We start from the raw sequence: 20,841 nt of genomic DNA, 5'->3' as shown, positions 1-20,841 counted from the left end.
ACACGCTACTAGCCGGCTAGAGATACGCGTCCAAATGTACTGTAGATATTGTATATTTATTGACCAAGCTGGGCCATAGTCGCATGGTTGACCAAAAGCCCCTACTATGCCATATTCCGTTACGCCAATCTGGTGAACGTGAGCATCGTATGGTTGGTGTACATTACCATTATTGAACACTAATCACACCTGCAGTGACACTTGTTCCAGCTAAGAAACAACCAACGGAAAGTTCGCTGGAATTGAGTTTCAGAACGAGTTCTCAAATTTACACATTGAACCAGTTGGTCAGTGTTCCGGAAACAAAAAAAAACTTGGCTTAGTTCGCACCGAACAGACATACCCGCATTCTAGAAGGGTCTCATTATTAATGTACTATCTGTCGTGTGTGGACGTTTCGATGCGAAATTGTTAAATTCTTACTTTACAAGTTGAACCGTGAAGCCAAGTGAACAAGTGAAACATATTCTTTCGACCAAAAGGTTTTAAATCTTCAATAAAAAAGCTCATACCACTCGTTAAATTTTAAGAGAGAAAGCGCGAACGCAGAATTCTGGTTTTACTTCGTTATCACCACCAGCATTTTCTCACTCTCCCGGGAACAGCTGAATTGCATCACTTCACCACCAATCGTAAAGTGAACGTGAGTGTAAATTTGTTTTCGACGGCGGTGTTTACGATCCTAAAAATAATGTACTGAAATATATAGGTGTTGTAAACTGATTGTTGTTGGAAGACAAGTGCTACAAATTTAACAGTAGAAGCTATTTACATAACATCTAACTTTCCCTGTGTTGTTTCGATTGTTTCAAGTCGACGACTGAGTAAGCGGTGTTTGGTCGTGTAAACGGAGCACTGAACTGCAGCAATGAAAGAATTGTCTAGTGTCAGTGATGTGGCTGGTGCCAAAGAGGCCTCGGAATCGGGCGCTGAAATTGGTCATCCGCCACTGGTTAGGAACTGGATACTAAGGGCCATGAGTGGCGTCTACTTGGTGGCATTTGTGAGCTTCTACGTTCAAGCCGACGGTAAGTTTAATTGTTGATTGTTTTTGGGTTATATTTATTGATTTACATTTTGGTGCACCGGCGTGAACTGTCAGAATTGCAGTTGCGTGTGTGTGGGAGTGTTAGTAGAAATGCATTTGATGTTTTGGTTTTAAATACTCTCACGAGAGCGTAATTTTGCTCACAGAGCGAAAAGGTGAATGTGGGTAAAACGTTGATGAGAACGGTGATCTGAGACGGAGCATAATTGAAAAAAAATGCGAACTTTACTACAAAATTTGTTTGCTTGTTTTTTCAAATTCAGAATTGACAAATTTAATACATAAAATGTAATAGTACACGAAGATTTAAAAGGAGTAAAACATTAAATCGTTGCGCTGCTTCTCAAATTTATTAAATCTCAACCAATAGGTTTCAATGGAATTAAAACAAAACATTTAGTATAATTGCCAGAGCGGCCAAACTTCAAAAGGTTTGTTTGAGCTTGAAGGTGGAATGAATGAATCTCAAATCATGCCCTGCTGCGTTCAAACGACTGTTGTTCGTTGCATCATTCATTCAAACAACCCAGTATGCTTTAAAATGCTAAACATGTTAACATTTAATCCTAAACTGGCCACTGCAGAGAAGATGAAGGTTTTGGTTGGTGAATGAGAAAGTATCAATTTGAAATGAAGGGTAGGTGGCATTTGAAAACGAAAGTTTGTACCACCGACATTTGTAGAGTTAATGCTTTCGGGGCAATCTGTCTGGAACGTCAACAAGGACAGCAACAAATGTGTACGATACTAAATTCGGAGGAGTTGATCGATTTGGTTTGGTACCTCGTTTAGTATCATATATGAAGAGTAGTTATGAGATATCAAACCTAAAATAATTATTTGACACATCTTGACGGCACACAATTCATGTTGTCACGTAACACTTTTCATGTAATGAGTATTTCTGTAGTTCGGAGAGGTGAACTGAGGGATACCTAGCATAATCTGTTCATAAATTCATGGAAAAGGTCACGATTTCGCAAACCGAATGATTTATAAAATTCGTGACCAAGTTGCCGAAATTACGAATAATAAATCTCATATTCATCAAACTATTTGCGTTTTCAAAAAACAAGTTCGTGCCAAATATATAGATGGCGTTACATTCGAATGTTTGGTTGGGTTACAGTGGTAGTTCCTTGGACATGTTTAGTTTTTGTTATGATGCTTGTTCATAATTTGGGGATACACTGGTTTGTTGAAGCAATATTAACTAAAAGAGCCGACAGCTAATCGATGATTTCATGATTTCAGAAGGTTAGTCGCAATTTTTGTTTTTTCTATCACGTTACCGTGATATTCTATTCCTGAGTTTACTATAGGACTGGCAGACTGGTGTAATTTATGTGCATGGCCTTAGTCATGATTTGCGTAATTTCTATTCACATTTTCGTGACGTTTTAGTCACGAGTTTTGCATAGGATTTGTCTAGCAGAGCAGTGTGGTTTATGTTAATGAATCTTAGTCACAATTTTTGTTATTTTTATGCGTGTTATTGTGATATTTTAGTTTTGTGTTTACTATTGAATTTGGCATCTGAAGTATTGTGACAAAATGTTCATGATATCAGCAGTTTAATCGTGTTTTTTCTTGGCATGGCCCACCTCACACCCATACACATCTTTTGTAGTCTGGAAGATTTACGAGCAGATATCTTTCGATAATAGTTTTCACTCATGAGAGATTCCTTCAATCTTACTTCATTTCCGTGTATGCCCATCCTTCTCTCTTATAAATTTAAAGGCCTCTGCTTCACAAATATCTTGCAGGCCTGCTTAAATTCTCTTAGGTTATTAGTTCGCCTGGCGTATTGTGGTAATGCGTTGAATAAATTGTAGCTTTTATAATAGTCGCGTCACATTGTTTTGTAAGATCTGCATTCGCTTACGGTTTCTTGGATGCTAAGAACAACATAGCACAGTAATCAAAATGGGGAGCTATTATAGTCTTGTGAACAGTTATCTTTGAGTCAAATGTGAGAAACCTATTAATCCTACAAAGAATGCCAAGCTGTTCATTAAAACTTAGTTTTTCGTCCAATGTGACCCCAAGATACTTGATAGTTGCAACTCGTTCAACTATCTCTCCATCTATTTCAACTGTTGCAGTACTTTCATTCATCTGTCGCGTAGTTACAATCATATATTTGGTCTTGGAAATGTTCAGTTTAAGTTTTTTCTACTTCAATCAATCACTAAACTTAGTCAGCTCAAGGTTAATTAGCCTGTTGCACTCATCGAAACTATTACCGATGATAAACAAAACTGTGCCATCGGCAAACAGGTTTATTTCCGCATTTTTCAAAATGTTTCTCATGTCATTAATGTATAGGATAAACAAAAGTGGTCCTAGTACACTACCCTGTAGTACATCAAGATTAATTTTGGCTTCCGTTGATGTAGCGCGGTTGCACCCTGTAACTTGAGGACGTCTTTCTAAGTAACTGCGGAAACACTCAAGAGCATTTACTCTTACACCATATTTCTCCAAAACGCAAATCAGTTTACGACGATCAATTGTTTCTAATGCTCGTTTCTAGTTAACATAAACTGCCAAAACAATTTTTCCATTCTCAATGGCCTGCTTCCATTTCAACAGTAATAGATTAAGCGCTGTTTCACATGAATGATTTTTCCGGAATCCTGATTGTACACTAGACTGGCTCAATTTTTGACTTTTAGCTCCACCAGGCTCTACTGATTCCTTTTATGGTCCTTAGTAATTGTGCAAATTTTGGTACCGATTGGTTGTGTCTACGCCAAAAATTTCAAAGTTTATATGGAAGTTTGTATGGCAAATCGGTTAACATTAAAAATAAATTCGTAAAAAATCACCTTATCAATCAATTAATCAGAACACTATATATTTCTAAAGGTATTCTTCTACTGAACACATTCGGGGAACATTGCAAGTTTATGAAAATTCGTTGAGATGAGTTATTAACTAAAGAAGCAGTATGACTCCCAAACATGTGGATTTTATTAGTAACTATAGCAACCCTGTTTGAATAGCTACATCGTTATACAAGTGTAAACTGGACTTGCCACCCACCGCTCGCGTATGGCATTTTTTTAAAATTACGAAAATCATGATAAAGCTGCTGACGTCATGGACATGCGTAAGACGCATGTCCATGAGATCAGCAGTTTTATCACGATTTTCGTAATTCTTAAAAACATTTATAATAGTGCGTAAGTGTCAAATTCGATAGAAAAAAGTATCACGATAATGCACAAAGAATTTACTGAAATCGTGAAATTATGAACTTCATATAAGTATTTTAAACTGGTAAACCTGGTTTAAAAGTTGGATGAAGAAATCGGCTCTTATTTGATATGCTGCCATGATCGCATATAGGTACTTTCTACATTTTTGTCGGTTTTACCTTTATTGCTCCAATCGTCATTATTTTGGGTCTATGCAATATTTATAATATTAACGAGTTTTTAGAAATCGTGTGAAAATCACAAGTTATTGTCCTATTTTAAAAACAACTGCAAATCAGTCCCTTACAGAGAGTGGGGGACTTATCAGTCCCAAATAAATTTTTATTTGTATTCGTGAAATAACTGCAATGGCTTAGGATGTGTTTTTAGCTTGTCGGGTTTCCCTGCACCTTCTATGTCAAAATTTCGCACCAAGCGTGGCTCCCCTCTCCACCTTGGAACGGCCTATCTGATTGATGATTGGCCTGATCATATTGAAAAATACTTGTCCAATATACTTTGTAAACTGCGACATTTTCTATGTCACGAACTATCACAAACTCTAAAGAACATCTAAACCCCCTCATAATTCTTTAAGTCATGTTAAAATGGGCCTAATCATCCTGGAGAAAAATTCTTCAGTCACAACTGGGATATGAAAGTTGTTAAAACTGTTGTTACGATATTTAACACGTAATAGGACATAAATCAAGTAACCTCGTTAGCAAACATGTATGTGTGACTGCATCAACAAATCGTAAGCAACAATTCATTCACCTCAGTACATGAGTTGTCCAGCTAAAGTTGTGAGTTTCATGTCGTTAAATCATAAAACGAAAAAAAAAGTTTGGTTTTGTCGTTAATAAAAAAAGGCAAAACGATAACTAAGTACTATATTGAAATGATACATTATAATGCACACCCCGCCCTCCTTAAATGGGCGAGGGTGAAGGTACATTAAATCGAAACGATAAACCCTCCGTCTACTCCAATTCATACTACGGATATTCCCAAAATTATTCTCTCCTTGGATTCTCTCAATACTCCACCATAAAAAATATTCAGAGAGTTCCAATGGACCCTACCTAGCAACAATTGTGGTTTTATAACGCTCTTCAAGTCTCTCTTAAAACTTAGATTGCAGTTGTAGTGTGTTATAAAACCTAAATTGTAGTTTGGGCTAGGTGGTCTACTTTCGGCCCAACTCGAATTCGATGAATATTTTAGAGATCCCATTGGAGCTGATTGCTCACCATCCGGTTGTAACTCAGAGAACACACGTGTTAGAGCTAAAAGGATACGTATTATAGTGAATATTCTCGACAGACCAGATTGCTTGCTGCGAGTTTTTCTTCGAAGCAATTTGTGGTATACGTACCTGCTAAGGCAGTGGAGATCGATGGTGTCGTCGCCGAACCAAGTCTGAAGTGCGAAGACCTGTTAAAATACGGGGTTGGCTGCTTTAAGGATCCCTTATAGCAACATGTGAAGATTCTGGAATGCAAGCAATTATATTTTAAAGTTAAGATATTAAGCCTGTTCTAATGACCCTGCCACTTCTAGTTTTCTGATCTTTATACTTCACATCCTTGATCTCACTTGAGTACTATGGCCCTAATTTTCATAACTTTCCCTACCCAGTAATCTCTAGCTAACTGAATGTCGTTTTTTTTTATTCATTTCGTTTATTTGATAGGCACAAATGCGTTAGCTTGGCGGTGCCGAATTCTTTTGTTTTTACATTTTGAATATCTTAAAACTAGGAGGTTACAATGTTGAAATATTTTTTTTTATGAAAGAGAAAAAAAATTACAGCTATCTTAAGACTAGAAAAAAAAATTCTATATATAAGAGAGGGGGCAAAAGATTTTTTTTTTATGAAAAATTTTAAAACAAGGAATTCAATAGTAATAGTTTTTTAGGAAATATTTACAGTTATCTTAAAACTAACAATATTGTTTGGTACACAAAAGGGGGAACAAATATTTATGAAAAATTTCACAGATGTTTTAAAACTAGGGATACAATTCTATTTACAAGATGGGGGACAATAGTTTTAACAAAGAGTAGAAATTACAACTATCTTAAAACTAGGAATACGGAATACAAATTTGATTTTTTATCGGATACTTATGCTTGGTCATTTCCAAAATCGGTGTAGAAGTAGTTGTATCAAGGACAGGGGAGAGAAGGCGTAGATGGTGACCGGTAGAGAAGAGCAAAACTTGCAACTTTCGGGCAAACGGGAGATCAGCGAAACAAATTTGCGCCTCAGTCTACTAGGTCGGATTGGCGGATGGTATTCTTCGGACCCGCGGGGAATCCTTCAAAGGGAATCCTTCGGACCTCGAGTCGCTCTCGCTTCAGATTCCGTAGTGATAAGGGCGATGGCGGTTACATAGTGGCAGTCTGAAGCTTATCGGTTCCACACGGCAAGAGGAAACTTCTAAAAACGAGAAATAAAAAGAGAGGGGCTAAATTGGGATATTTATCGTTTTTATGAAAGTATAAATAAGGGACATATAGGGGAAATCACGATTTGCCAGTATATCTCGGACTGGGACATTGGGTGGTCTACCTCGGGCCCGAAGGGAATCCTTTAACTGACACCTGGCGTCCAAATACCCGGCGCATACCCAGACAACGTGCTCGATGTCGTGATAGCCCTCGTCACAAGCGCACAGACTACTCTCCGCAAGCCCAATACGCCGCGAATGCGCATCTAAGGTGTAGTGGTTGGACATAAGTCGGGACATTACACGAATGAAATCCCGACCCACATCCATCCCCCTGAACCAAGGCTTCGTTGATGCCTTTGGGATAATCGAATGTAGCCATCGTCCAAGTTCCCCATTGCTCCACGACGTTTGCCAACTGTTGACGACAAATACTAAAAAATTCGTTGAAGCAGATTGGTCTTTCGTATATGTCACCATTTAATGCGCCCACCTTTGCTAATGAGTCGGCCTTTTCATTGCCCGGGATAGAACAATGAGAGGGGACCCAAACAAAGGTAATCTGATAAGATTTTTCAGATAACGTACACAAGGACTCCTGTATCTTCCCCAGAAAATACGGGAATTGCTTTTTAGGCTTCACCGCACGAAGAGCCTCGATAGAGCTGAGGCTGTCCGAAATGATGAAGTAGTGATCTGTGGGCAGAGTGTCGATGATCCCAAGGGTGTACTGAATTGCAGCTAACTCTGCGACGTAAACTGAAGCGGGATCATTGAGCTTGAATGAAGCGGTGATAGTATTGTTGAAGATACCGAAGCCAGTGGACCCATCGAGATTTGATCCGTCAGTGTAGAACATTTTGTCACAGTCGACTTCTCGGAATTTATTATAAAATATATTGGGGATCACTTGAGGGCGTATATGGTCCGGGATTCCACGAATCTCTTCCTTCATGGATGTGTCGAAGAATACAGTAGAATCAGAAGTATCTAGGAAACGAACGCGGTTGGGAGTATACGTAGAAGGATTAATGCTCTGTGCCATGTAGTCGAAGTACAAGGACATAAATCGGGTTTGTGAATTAAGCTCGACGAGCCTCTCGAAGTTTTCAATCACCAACCGGTTCAGAATGTCGCATCGGATGAGCAATCGATATGAGAGTTCCCAAAATCGATTTTTTAGCGGAAGAACGCCCGCCAGCACTTCGAGACTCATCGTATGGGTCGAGTGCATGCAACCCAAGGCAATGCGCAAGCAACGATACTGGATTCTCTCCAGTTTGATGAAGTGTATGTTCGCAGCGGAGCGGAAACAGAAACACCCGTACTCCATCACCGACCATATCGTTGTTTGGTACAACCTGATCAGGTCTCCTGGGTGAGCACCCCACCATGTTCCAGTTATTGTTCGGAGAAAATTGATCCTTTGTTGGCATTTCTGTTTCAGATACCTAATGTGACATCCCCAGGTACCTTTAGAGTCGAACCAGACCCCGAGATATTTAAATGTGAAAACCTGGTTGATCGTTGCACCCATTAATAAAAGCTGGAGTTGCGCCGGCTCTCGCTTCCTAGAAAAAACAACCAACTCAGTTTTCTCCGTGGAGAACTCAATACCCAGCTGAAGAGCCCAAGCAGACAAATTGTCCAAGGTATTTTGTAATGGTCCTTGCAAGTCGGCAGCTTTGGGCCCTGTAACAGAGACCACCCCGTCGTCTGCAAGTTGCCTTAGCGTGCATGAATTGGCAAGACAATCGTCAATATCATTCACGTAAAAATTGTAGAGCAGGGGACTTAGACATGAGCCCTGGGGAAGACCCATGTAGCTAAATCGCGATGTTGTTAAATCGCCATGCGAAAAGTGCATGTGCTTTTCAGACAACAGGTTTAGCAAAAAGTTATTTAAAATTGGTGAAAGACCATGCTGGTGCAGCTTCTCTGACAGAATGTTGTTAGAAACTGAGTCAAAAGCCCCCTTAATATCCAAGAAGACTGATGCCATCTGCTCTTTGTTAGCATAGGCCATTTGGATTTCTGTAGAAAGCAACGCAAGGCAATCGTTCGTCCCTTTGCCTTTGCGGAAGCCAAATTGTGTATCTGACAGTAAGCCATTTGCTTCAACCCAATTGTCGAGGCGAAACAAGATCATTTTCTCGAACAACTTCCGAATACAGGACAGCATTGCAATCGGCCGATACGAGTTGTGGTCGGAGGCTGGTTTTCCTGGTTTTTGAATGGCGATGACCTTCACTTGCCTCCAGTCATGAGGGACAATGTTACCCTCAAGAAACTTGTTAAATAAGTTCAGCAAGCGCCTTTTTGCAGTGTCAGGCAGATTCTTCAGCTAGTTGAATTTGATTCTGTCTAACCCTGGGGCGTTATTGTTGCATGATAAGAGAGCAAGTGAAAACTCCACCATCGAAAACGGTGTTTCGTTCGCGGTATCGGGAGGAGACGCGGAGCGGCACGTTTTCTGTACCGGGACAGAGTCCGGACAGATCTTCTTGGCGAAAGCGAATATCCAACGGTTTGAATATTCCACGTTCTCGTTGGTACTATTACGGTTACGCATACGTCGAGCCGTACCCCAAAGAGTGCTCATCGCTGTTTCTCTCGTTAACCCGTCGACGAACCGGCGCCAATAACTGCGTTTTTTGGCTTTCATTAGACTCTTCATTCGCCTATCTAGCGACGCGTACTGTTGATAGCTAGCGGGTAACCCGTCTTCCCGGAAGGCCTTATATGCAGTGGACTTCTCCGCGTACAGCTCTGAGCACTCTTTATCCCACCACAGGGTGGGAGACCGTCCATGGGTATTCGCGCTGGGTACTGGTTTAGTCTGAGCTTGATTCGCACTGTCGAGAATCAAGCCAGCCAAAAACCTGTACTCTTCCTCCGGAGGAAGTTCTTGAGTGGATTCGATTTTAACGGATATCGCGGTCGCGTAACTCTTCCAATCAATGTTCCGTGTGAGGTCATACGAGGCATTGATTGTTTTCGATGGTCTTGAACCGTTAGCAATTGAAATCACGATAGGCAAATGATCGCTACCGTGGGGATCAGGGATCACCTTCCACATGCAATCTAACTGTAGCGATGTCGAGCAAAGCGATAAATCCAACGCGCTTGCGCGTGCTGGTGGTGTAGGAATCCGCGTCATTTCTCCCGTGTTTAAGATGGTCATGTTGAAATTGTCGCAAAGATCTTGGATTAATGTTGATCTATTATCATCATGAAGACAACCCCATACCGTACCGTGCGAGTTAAAGTCTCCCAGAACTAGCCGCGGTGCCGGTAAGGATTCCGTGATATTACAAAGCGTTCGGTGCAAGTGAAAACTCCACCATCGAAAACGGTGTTTCGTTCGCGGTATCGGGAGGAGACGCGGAGCGGCACGTTTTCTGTACCGGGACAGAGTCCGGACAGATCTTCTTGGCGAAAGCGAATATCCAACGGTTTGAATATTCCACGTTCTCGTTGGTACTATTACGGTTACGCATACGTCGAGCCGTACCCCAAAGAGTGCTCATCGCTGTTTCTCTCGTTAACCCGTCGACGAACCGGCGCCAATAACTGCGTTTTTTGGCTTTCATTAGACTCTTCATTCGCTTTTCTAACGACGCGTACTGTTGATAGCTAGCGGGTAACCCGTCTTCCCGGAAGGCCTTATATGCAGTGGACTTCTCCGCGTACAGCTCTGAGCACTCTTTATCCCACCACAGGGTGGGAGACCGTCCATGGGTATTCGCGCTGGGTACTGGTTTAGTCTGAGCTTGATTCGCACTGTCGAGAATCAAGCCAGCCAAAAACCTGTACTCTTCCTCCGGAGGAAGTTCTTGAGTGGATTCGATTTTAACGGATATCGCGGTCGCGTAACTCTTCCAATCAATGTTCCGTGTGAGGTCATACGAGGCATTGATTGTTTTCGATGGTCTTGAACCGTTAGCAATTGAAATCACGATAGGCAAATGATCGCTACCGTGGGGATCAGGGATCACCTTCCACATGCAATCTAACTGTAGCGATGTCGAGCAAAGCGATAAATCCAACGCGCTTGCGCGTGCTGGTGGTGTAGGAATCCGCGTCATTTCTCCCGTGTTTAAGATGGTCATGTTGAAATTGTCGCAAAGATCTTGGATTAATGTTGATCTATTATCATCATGAAGACAACCCCATACCGTACCGTGCGAGTTAAAGTCTCCCAGAACTAGCCGCGGTGCCGGTAAGGATTCCGTGATATTACAAAGCGTTCGGTGCCCTACCGAGGCTCTAGGAGGAATGTAGATGGAAGCAATGCAAAGGTCTTTACCTTTGATTAAAACTTGACAAGCGACAATTTCAATGCCTGGTGTTGAAGGGAGGTTAATTCGGTTGAAAGAATAGCACTTTTTGATCCCCAAAAGTACTCCTCCATAGGGGTTTTCTCGATCCAGACGAATTATATTAAAGTCGTGGAAGTTGAGATTTATATCGGAAGTTAACCAAGTTTCACATAATGCGAAAGCATCACATTTTAAACTATTTAGTAAAAATTTAAAGGAATCGATTTTCGGGAGGATACTTCTGCTGTTCCACTGTAGAACAGTGATCGAATCGGTGACCTCGTTCGATGACTTAGCCATCGAAGGATACGATCGCTGCAAAGAGGGGCCATTTAGTAGTCAACTGCTTCAAAAATGTTTGCACTATAGGGAGAAAACGTATCAGAAGGCTTTTAAGAGGATCAGTAACATTGAAAGCTGTGAAAATTAAGTCCACTATGTCAGAAAATTTCATTAGTCCGTTACTGGACTGAGTATCTGTTTGAAAAACGGGGACACTTGGGGTTTTTGGTGTCCCTGGAAGTGGTGGGTACTCCTTGTTAGAATTAATATTTCCAAGTCCTGGAGCAAATTGCTTCGGCTTTTGTGCATCACTTCCGTTGGATTTATTGATTGTAGTTGGCGCACTCTGAGTGGACGACACCTTGGCACCCTTACGAGGCAATCTAGGGGAAGCTTGATTTTTCCTCTTCCTGGACTCCCCTGGGTTAACCAAAGATGTTCCCTCTTGTGGGTCGTCAGATTCTTGCTCAACGCCAGCCAAAAGAGCAAAGGAATTTTCGGAAGGGACAGATGGCGAAGCATTCTTAAGAATTTCTGCATAAGAGCGCTTCGAGCGTTCCTTAAGGGAGCGCTTAATTTTATCCCCGCGCTGTTTGTACGCCGGGCATGACTTAAGAGCATGCGGAGGGCCCCCGCAGTAAATACACTTCTCAGTTTCTCCACCGCAAGCGTCATCCTCATGCTCTCCCTCGCATTTGCCGCACCGTTTTTTATTGCCACAATAAGTGGCTGTGTGGCCCAGTTGCTTGCAATTGCTGCAGTTCATTACCCGCGGTACAAACAGGCGAACGGGTAAGCGAACCCTATCCAGGAGGACATAGTTGGGAAGAGCAGACCCGGAGAAAGTCACCCGAATCGAGTCTGACGGAGAATAAGTTGTCTTATCATTTTCTGTTTTTGCGGAATACAATTGCTTGCATTCCAGAATCTTCACCTTTTGAAGTGAAGGGTCCTTAAAGCAGCCAACCCCGTACTTCAACAGGTCTTCGCACTTTAGACCCGGTTCGGCGACTATTCCATCGATCTCCACTGCCCTACAAGGCACATACACTCTGAATTGTTTCGTAAAACGCTCGCTGCGAGCAATCTGGTTTGCCTGATAGAGGTCATTTACTATAACGCGTATCTTATTAGCTCGAACACGTGTTATCTGAGCTACGGCCGGGTAGTTAGCAGTCAGCTCCCGTGATATTTCTAGAATATTGGGCGATTTCGTGTTGGGCCGGAAATACACCACCCAGGGTCCATTTGAACTGGCTGGGTATGTTTTAATACGGGGAGGACTGGGGGAATCAGGGGAGGGAGTAATATCGGGTTTATCCGGTAAATCCATGGGAATATCATTCCCATCCAATGTTCCTTCGTCCTCGGCCATTTAGGCACGAGGATAGCACATGGTGTAAACGAGGGATGAAACTTGTATTCAGGGGAAAGGGAAAAGTAGACCGATCGGGGAAAGGGAAACGAAAGAAAGAAAAATAATACTTAGCTTATATAGCGGCGTGTCCGGCAATTCTGGTATTCACTTCACCAGCCTGGGCACCGGCGAACAAAGACTGCCTCAAACAATAGTTGACCTTCACTGACAATATATATATTCTTGTTCACTTTATGCACAGCACCAGAAAACGAACTGCTTCGATCGAGAGCTCGGAGAGTTATGAACTGAATGTCGTTGAAATGTAAAGAAGAAAATGAGACTAACTTAGTCGAAATAAAAAAGGAAAATAGAACAAGCAATTATATTCAGCAAAATCTGATGAACGCTAATCTACCGTTTGCCTTGCACATTTGTGTTTCTTTCCCTGTTGTTATTGTTTGTCTTCTCTTCCCTGTCCCGGATACGATTGCTGTGATCCCGATGTTGGATTTGAACTCCCTTCTGAATGTCTTGCCCAAGAATAAGCCTCCATTACACAAAGCAAATTTGATTGTGTTTACATACTTCTAATTCATCATTTGTTTGTTAAAAATCTGAATTACCAGCACTAAAAATATTTCCTATTAGCTCGCCTCCCTCACATTCTCTTAAAAAAAAGAAAATATTCACTAAAAATTTTAAACGTTTAAATGTTTATTTCAAATTAACCGCTTTTATATTGTCTATCTATTAATCTGCAGTAGAAATTTTGATTGCTTCAGCTTTGAATACATACCACTGAAAGTATTACGATTCAAAAGAAATGTATCGTTTGAGAATTTATTACACTTTGGTTTTGGCTTTTAATACTATCACTGGTATTGGTACGGAAGGGTGGATCCGAACTCCGAATATATAACTATTCTGCGAGTTATACTCACTCACACTTATACTCAATCTATTCTAATAGATATACACCCAGGTTTTTTTTACGCGGGGGATACGTACCGCGTAAAAAAACCGCGCAAGAAAGAACCGCGTAATTAGAAAATCCGCGAAAAAAACCGCGTTAATTGGAAAATCCGCGAAAAAAAACCGCGTTAATTCGAAAATCCGCGTAAAAAAACTCTTAGCAAAAGACTTAGACTTAGAATATTTTTGGAAGTTTTTTTTTGAACGGTTTTCGCAAAAATAGTGCAAAAGACTCAGATTTTTTTCTGAATAAATTTCTAAGTCCTTTTAAATTTCAATATTGGCAGTTCTTATTTTGCGCGCATTTCGCAATTAACACAGTTTTTGCAAAAGTCCTTTTGAATGCAAAAGACTTAGAAGGTTTTCGGAAAGATGGAAGAGACGGGTCTGGAAGACTCCTTATGGCCCACACCCTGACAATATGGGTATTTTCGTAATGGTATTGAAGAGTAGGTGCCAGAAATAAATGAATGTGCACCTTCCCCGCAAGATTTTCCATGAAAAATTAATTTTTGGCGCCATTTTCAAATCCCAGATGGCGGCTTCTGGCTTAGCGAGATTCTCTAACTCTTAATCAACATGAGTATTTTCGGAATGGTTTTGACGAGTAGCAGACAAACGTCGATGTTTGGTGTCATTTTACAATTCTCAAATAGTAATGTTTCGATTATATCACTGTCGTTCTGTATTTTAGTGTGATATATTTGAAGCGTGATATATTCAAAACAAAACAAAAAATTACATTTAAGCATTAACCCATGTATTTCTATAAACAAAAAGTCATAAAAGTTAAAGTTAGTCAAAACGAATTAATCATAGTAGGGTAGTGAGCCTATTTTTGTCATGTTTCTATTATCACATTACCTATTGAAGCCGTTGGTTAGAGCAGCGTCTGCCATGTTTGTTCAACGTATTGGGTGAAATGGTAGGGCATCAGCACATAATTTTTCCCCACTCAACTTCACTTTACGTATCCCGCACCTTCTCTTAAAATTGTTGAACTACACAAAACTAATCTTGAAGGAATCTGGCACGTTATAGTTTTTGGCAAATATCTTGACTATTAAAATTAATGTATTCGAAGAGACTTCGATTCATTCCTCGTTGTATCAAAATTCATAAAAATAGTCCCACCTCCAATTCTTGATGTTGTCCTTCCAAAAGAAAAGTTTTCACATAAATTCAAGAAAAAATGCCTATCTTGGCATACCTATCTTGCGTATTTTGTTTTTCTCATTATTTTATTAGATTTTCCTGGGGATAACTAACAATTAAGCGAATAAAAAAGTGGATTTTTTTTCCGGTACACCAGGCACCCGCTTTAGGACACGGCAAATGAGTTACGAAGAATTTAAAACAAAAATTGGAATCGTTCGAAAGATATTTCGACGGTCCTAGTGATTACAGCCACGTTTTTGGTAAAACATGATTTCGAGATTATTTACGTTTAAAGTTTTCCGCCACGCCATCCGCCCACGCAAAGGAATAAGATGAACTGTGCTAGAACTTTGCTTTTACTGCTTATACCTCTATAAAAATTTAAGATACTTTCTTAAGAATTTATACTTTAAGATAAAAGAATAAAAATTTCGACTTTTTGACCGTCCTCATCATATATAAACCCCTATCGAAATAGTCCGAAACCTACTAATAGGCTCATTACCCTACATGTAAATAAGCAAATTAATTGTAAAAAAATATTAAAAGTGCTACGACACAACATGTGGCTTAACTGGATCAAAATGTAGTATCTTATCTGGTTTTTAAAAAGCGTGATATAATCGAGACGAAACCGTGATATAATCGAGGGTGATATAAACGAGTATTGATATAAACGCATAGTGATATAATCGAAACATTACTGTACAATATTTAATCATAAATCAGGAAAATGCAAAATATTTTTATGTGTTCATCCAGAAGAGTGCGATGAGAATGGAAGAGAGAGAAGAAAGAGACGTATGTGGTGTGAGTTGGGGTTTTGAATTTATTCAAATTGAACATATTGCTTAAAATTAAGTAAATTCAACTGTTTAATTTAAACTATTTGTACTAAAACTTCAACTTCCAAAAATACCCATATCGTTTGGGTTATAGCGAATTTTGCTAAATCGGAAATCGCCATCTTCAAAATGGCGCCAAAAATCAATATTTGGAACCTACTCATTAAGATCATTCCGAAAACACTCATATTGACTGGGTTATAGTGAATGTGGCTAACCCGGAAGACGCCATCTTTGAATTCAAAATGGTGTCAAACATCGACCTTTGTCTCCTACTCGTCAAGAGTATTACGAATATACCCATATTGATTGGGTTATAGCGAATTTCGCTAAACCGGAGGTTGTCATCTTTGATTTCAAAATGGCGTCAAACTCAATTTCTGGCACCTACTCTTCAAGACCACTCCGAAAATACCCATATTGATTGGGTTATAGCGAATTTCGCTAAACCGGAAGTCGCCATTTTTGATTTCAAAATGGCGCCAGAATCAATTTCTGGCACCTACTCTTCAAGTCCATTCCGAAAATACCCATATTGTTGGGGTGTGGGCCATAAGGAGTCTTCCAGACCCGTCTCTTCCATCTTTCCGAAAATCTTCTAAGTATTTTGCATTCAAAAGGACTTGCAAAAACCGTATTAGTTGCGAAATCCGCGCAAAATAAAACTGCCAAAATTCTTCTAAGTTCTTTGTATTTAATTGACTTAGAGATTTTTTAAGAACAAAAGTCTAAATCTTTTGCATTTGTCCGTGGAAGATGTGGATAATCCGCGTAAAAAAACCGCGTTAATTGGAAAATCCACGTAAAAAAACTCGTAAATAAACCGCGAAAAAAACCGCGTAAGAAAACCTGGGTGTAGCTGTGTATTTAATTTACACATTTCATAGCACATCTAGCTTATCCCGTGAGAACAAAACGACAGCAATCAGATTATGGTGGACGGTTTCTTCTCCATCAAAACGTCGATGGGTCATCTCACAATCCTACAAACTAAATTGGTCTCATTTTTCCTTTTTGCTAAGACTTATCGGATAAGTACACCCCCGCAGAAAAATGAACAAAAAAAAGTCCCAAATGCCACAATTGATGGCAATGGCCAAATTAACAGAAATCGCAGACGACCGAGAAACATCGACTGAACCATATTCCGGCTGATCCATGTAGCTGGTCGAAGGCCGAAGTATTTACAGTTTCCCATTTGTCACCTCCAGTGAAAAGCGTCTCGTCAGCAGCGGAACCTAGGTACACCGCCAGGCGGCCAACCGACAAAGGTCCAACATTAAACTGGTCTGCCCTCGGGAAATACGTTCAACGATAATGGTCGACCGTTGAATGGAACCTGAGAAGGACCAGACACTAGAGTTGATGCCAATTTTGTTACCCTGTGCTCACAAGGACGCTAGGAAAAAGATGAGTTATTTTTACCTTTTTATTGGGTGTTCTTTTTATGGACAAGATGAAAGCGCTTGACCGTGCCTAGTGGATAGGATAAGAAGGAGAAAGGAAGCTGGGCTTTGTGTAGCTACAGAGGAAACATGCAGTCTGGTGGAATAAGGGCACACAATGGTTCAGCCTGGAGATAGCTTACTTGTAAAGAGTTAGCTGGTTGAAATTGAAGCCTTTGTGGTAAGAAGTTTAGCCGGAAGACTAAATTTGTGAGTGTACTCAATTGTAATGATAGTTGAACAACATGAATAATGCACAGGACACAGTGATACTCAATTTGAGTAGAATGGTTTTTAAGAAACTATAATGTTGCCGTTCAGAACAGTGATGCTAATTGCTAAATCGAATTCGTTCATAATCAATACTCTGGGATCATAGGGTAATAAGCCTAGTTTGAACCATATTAGGGAGATTGTTGCTATACTTCGTTAATTACACGGCCAACAACCCATAGAATCGGTATAAACTAATATTAACCCTTTCATGCCCAACTTTTTTCTAGTGCATGTTGAGTTTCAAAACTATTTTTCCTTTAAAACGGTGGGGTCAAGAAACACGAAAAGCCTATTGTCATAAAGATAGGTGCTTCCATGGCAGTGCTAGAAGCTGGTCAATTTTTACCTTGTAATGCTCAATACAATTCTCCTGGAATAATTACAATAGTCCAATTACATGGAAAACGTAGCCAACGACGGTCTAAATTGATAAGTTTTATCAGTTTTCAATAATATTGCACCATAACGAAGATATATGAAAAAATCATTTTCGGTCGTCAACGTAAACTGTCCCTGGCAGCACTGCTCCATCGGAATCCAATCAGACTAATTGCAATAACTTCAGTTCTAGAGCTGATCCTTGTGACTGTTAATACTCAAATTAAAGACAACAATCACATTAATGAGCCTTACTTGTTTTTGTGAGCCAATCTCGTCTCAATCAAAAGTTATAGCTGTTTAAAAACGTTGTTATCCACAAACAACATGGGCATGAATGGGTTAATCTCTTTATCGGTCCTAAAACAGAATAGTAACAAAAAAGGCTTGAGAATTATGAAAAACTCCTGTTTAAGTGCAGTGCATATTATTCTAAAATTTTTATGACATACATAAGATCCAACTTATTGGATTGGATTGGATTATTGCTTAATAACTCTCGATCTAGTGAAGCAGACCACTCTACTAACTAATGAAGAAATCCTTTTCTTCACTCTCTTTTTCAGGCCTATTCAGCAACTCCGGTATCCTGCCAGCGAACCGTATCCTCGCCAACGGAACCCTCAACGAGCGGCTCAACTTTCTCCGGCTGGCACCACTGCTCGGACTGGACACACAATCCGCAATCGATCTCTTCTGTCTGGTTGGCTGTGCGATCGGTTTTCTCGGGTTTGTGTTTGAAAAACTTTGCCGATTGCCAAACTTCATCGTACTGTGGATCTTGTACTTTTCGATGATTCAAATTGCACAAAGCTTTCGGCAACAATCGGATGAACTCTTGCTGGAGGCAGGCTTTCTCTGCATTCTTCTAGCTCCGTCGAAGCTAAGCGATCCGCGAGGTCCTATCGAGGATTTTGCCCTATTGCTAATGAAATGGCTGCTCTTTCGATTTGTGTTCGCATCCGGATCGGTGAAACTTGCCAGTGGGTGTCCTTTGTGGTGGGATCTTACCGGGTTGAAGAAACATTTCGAAACGATGCCGCTCCCGACTTCGTACAGTTGGTATACGTACCAGCAGCCGGATGGTTTGCACAAACTTAGCACAATTTACGTGTACGTGAGCGAGTTAGTGTGTTCGTGGTTGTTTTTCGCCTCAAATCAGAAGGTTCGCATGTTCGCTCTGTGGTGGCAGGTTTTCCTGCATTTGAACATTGTGGCTAGCGGAAACTACGGATTCTTGAGCTTGATCGTGATGACTCTTTTGCTGACCTTGCTGGATGATCGAGAGTTGGCGAATAGGACGAAGGTATTGCGGACGGAAGATAAAACAGGGACGTTGGTTGTGAAGGCGATTGCTGTTGTGATGGCGTTGGGAACATGGTTGATTTTTGGAGTTGGTTTTCGGGATGGAGGACTTGTTTTCAACATACTTTTCAACCATTCGCAATACTTGAACATGATGCAGATCATGGTTCTAATAGCTCCACTGATTGTCATCGGATTCATGGGGCAGCTATTTTTGAAGCTAGTTACCACACAAACAGGCGTTACCAACGTGGTAAGTAGATATCAGATTAAAGTAAAATTTATTATGTTCCATATTTCGATTTCCAACGCATAGGGCGACGGTGTACGTAAACTGACTGAAAACTGGCAACTTCTTCTACCGATGGTAGCAGCCTTTACAATCATGTTCTCGTCAATCGTTCCACATATCCGATTAACACAGTCATCATCAATTGGGTCTACGTTATTTACGAAACCATACAACGGGCTTCACGGTCTCTACGTGGTGAATCAATACGGGCAACATCTGTTGAAAATGCGTCCGAAGCGATTGGAAATCATCCTTGAACATGCCAATGATTTGTCCGGCCCATGGCAAGAGTACGGGTTCCAGTACAAACCCTGGGACGAGCAGGGTTCCATGCCTTACGCTTGGGTCTATTTTCCCCGGTTCGATTTCAAATTCTACGATGCTTCAAACGTGAAACCAAATACCCAGAAGTGGCTGTATCCCATGGTTCAACGAATGCTGCAAAATGATCCAAGCGTGCTTAGGCTGTTCGATCAAGATAGCCTTCCAAGTAAGGCTCCAAAATTCATCCGTGCATCAATCTACCAGTTTAGCTTCACATCCTGGTTCGACGGCAACAGTACAACATTTTGGACTCGAGACCGTGTCAGCGATTATTTTCCCGCATTTTCCCTCGACGATGGATTCTTGGAAACAAAACTTCGAGATGTGGGTGTCCCCCAAATAGCCGCACCATCAGACGCATTGAATCTTCCACTTAAGTGGTTGCTGAGCGCGGTTAGAAATTTTCTCAACTTGTTCGAAGGATCCTATCTCGTGCTGGGAGTTTTAGCAGCTGCACTCGCAATTATATTCACCCAGAAGAACGATTAAGTTCGCGGTCGATTTTCTCGTGCTCGTGATGCACACACATACCGAATACTATTATAGTTAGTGTACTTAGTCGTGTTTGTCCGTAACGGATGCAGTATTGTTGTTTCACGCAAGATGTATTTTACCGCGAATAAATAAAGTCAATTAGAGCGAAACGGGGATCATCCCCAAACAGAATTGCTCAAACTGTAAACGGGAATGGTGATGTAATTATTGTTTCCGAATGTATGCAGAAGCCGCTAACTAACCACCCGGCGGTTACGGTGGGTTTTCTGATGATGGCCGATAGGTTTGGTTGAATGGAAACCCACTAACTAGTTAATCCTTAATGATGATATTCAAATTTGACGAGCTCAAGCTAGGTCTGTTAGGAAGGCTTTGTGATACTGTGATGTATATTCAAATTTCAGTTCAGTGTTGATAAATACTAGTATATAAATTTATTTGGAAAATAAAGTACTGTTATTAAACGTGATCTACTCGAATCATAAACTCCAGGTTGACGTATTTTCCAGTCCGATTATTCCTGATACATTAAGTTACATCCCAGTAAGCCGGACTTCTAGCAGGTTTTAGTTAGTACTCGGATCCAGTGACACAACCGATTCTGATAAGAATGGGTTGTCACTGGAGCCGAAATGCGGCCTAGAGCCGGCCAGAACTTCGGCTCATTTTCCGGTTGA

General features: G+C 40.8%; 1 protein-coding gene across 1 annotated transcript; it reads left to right on the top strand.

Annotated features, from left to right (window-relative positions):
• The first annotated feature begins 355 nt into the window (after nt 1-355).
• LOC131689116 (lipase maturation factor 2-like) lies at nt 356-20,650 on the top strand. Its single transcript, XM_058973959.1, has 3 exons — nt 356-1,028; nt 18,315-19,306; nt 19,370-20,650. The coding sequence occupies exons 1-3, from the start codon at nt 869-871 to the stop codon at nt 20,156-20,158; spliced, it is 1,941 nt and encodes a 646-aa protein (XP_058829942.1). The 5' UTR covers nt 356-868; the 3' UTR covers nt 20,159-20,650.
• Nucleotides 20,651-20,841: the final 191 nt, after the last annotated feature.

The sequence above is a fragment of the Topomyia yanbarensis genome, chromosome 3 (assembly GCF_030247195.1).
Source record: "Topomyia yanbarensis strain Yona2022 chromosome 3, ASM3024719v1, whole genome shotgun sequence".
NCBI lineage: Eukaryota > Metazoa > Arthropoda > Insecta > Diptera > Culicidae > Topomyia > Topomyia yanbarensis.
The sequence above is the reverse complement of the archived record's forward strand: the minus strand, read 5'-3'. Positions and strand labels throughout refer to the sequence as shown.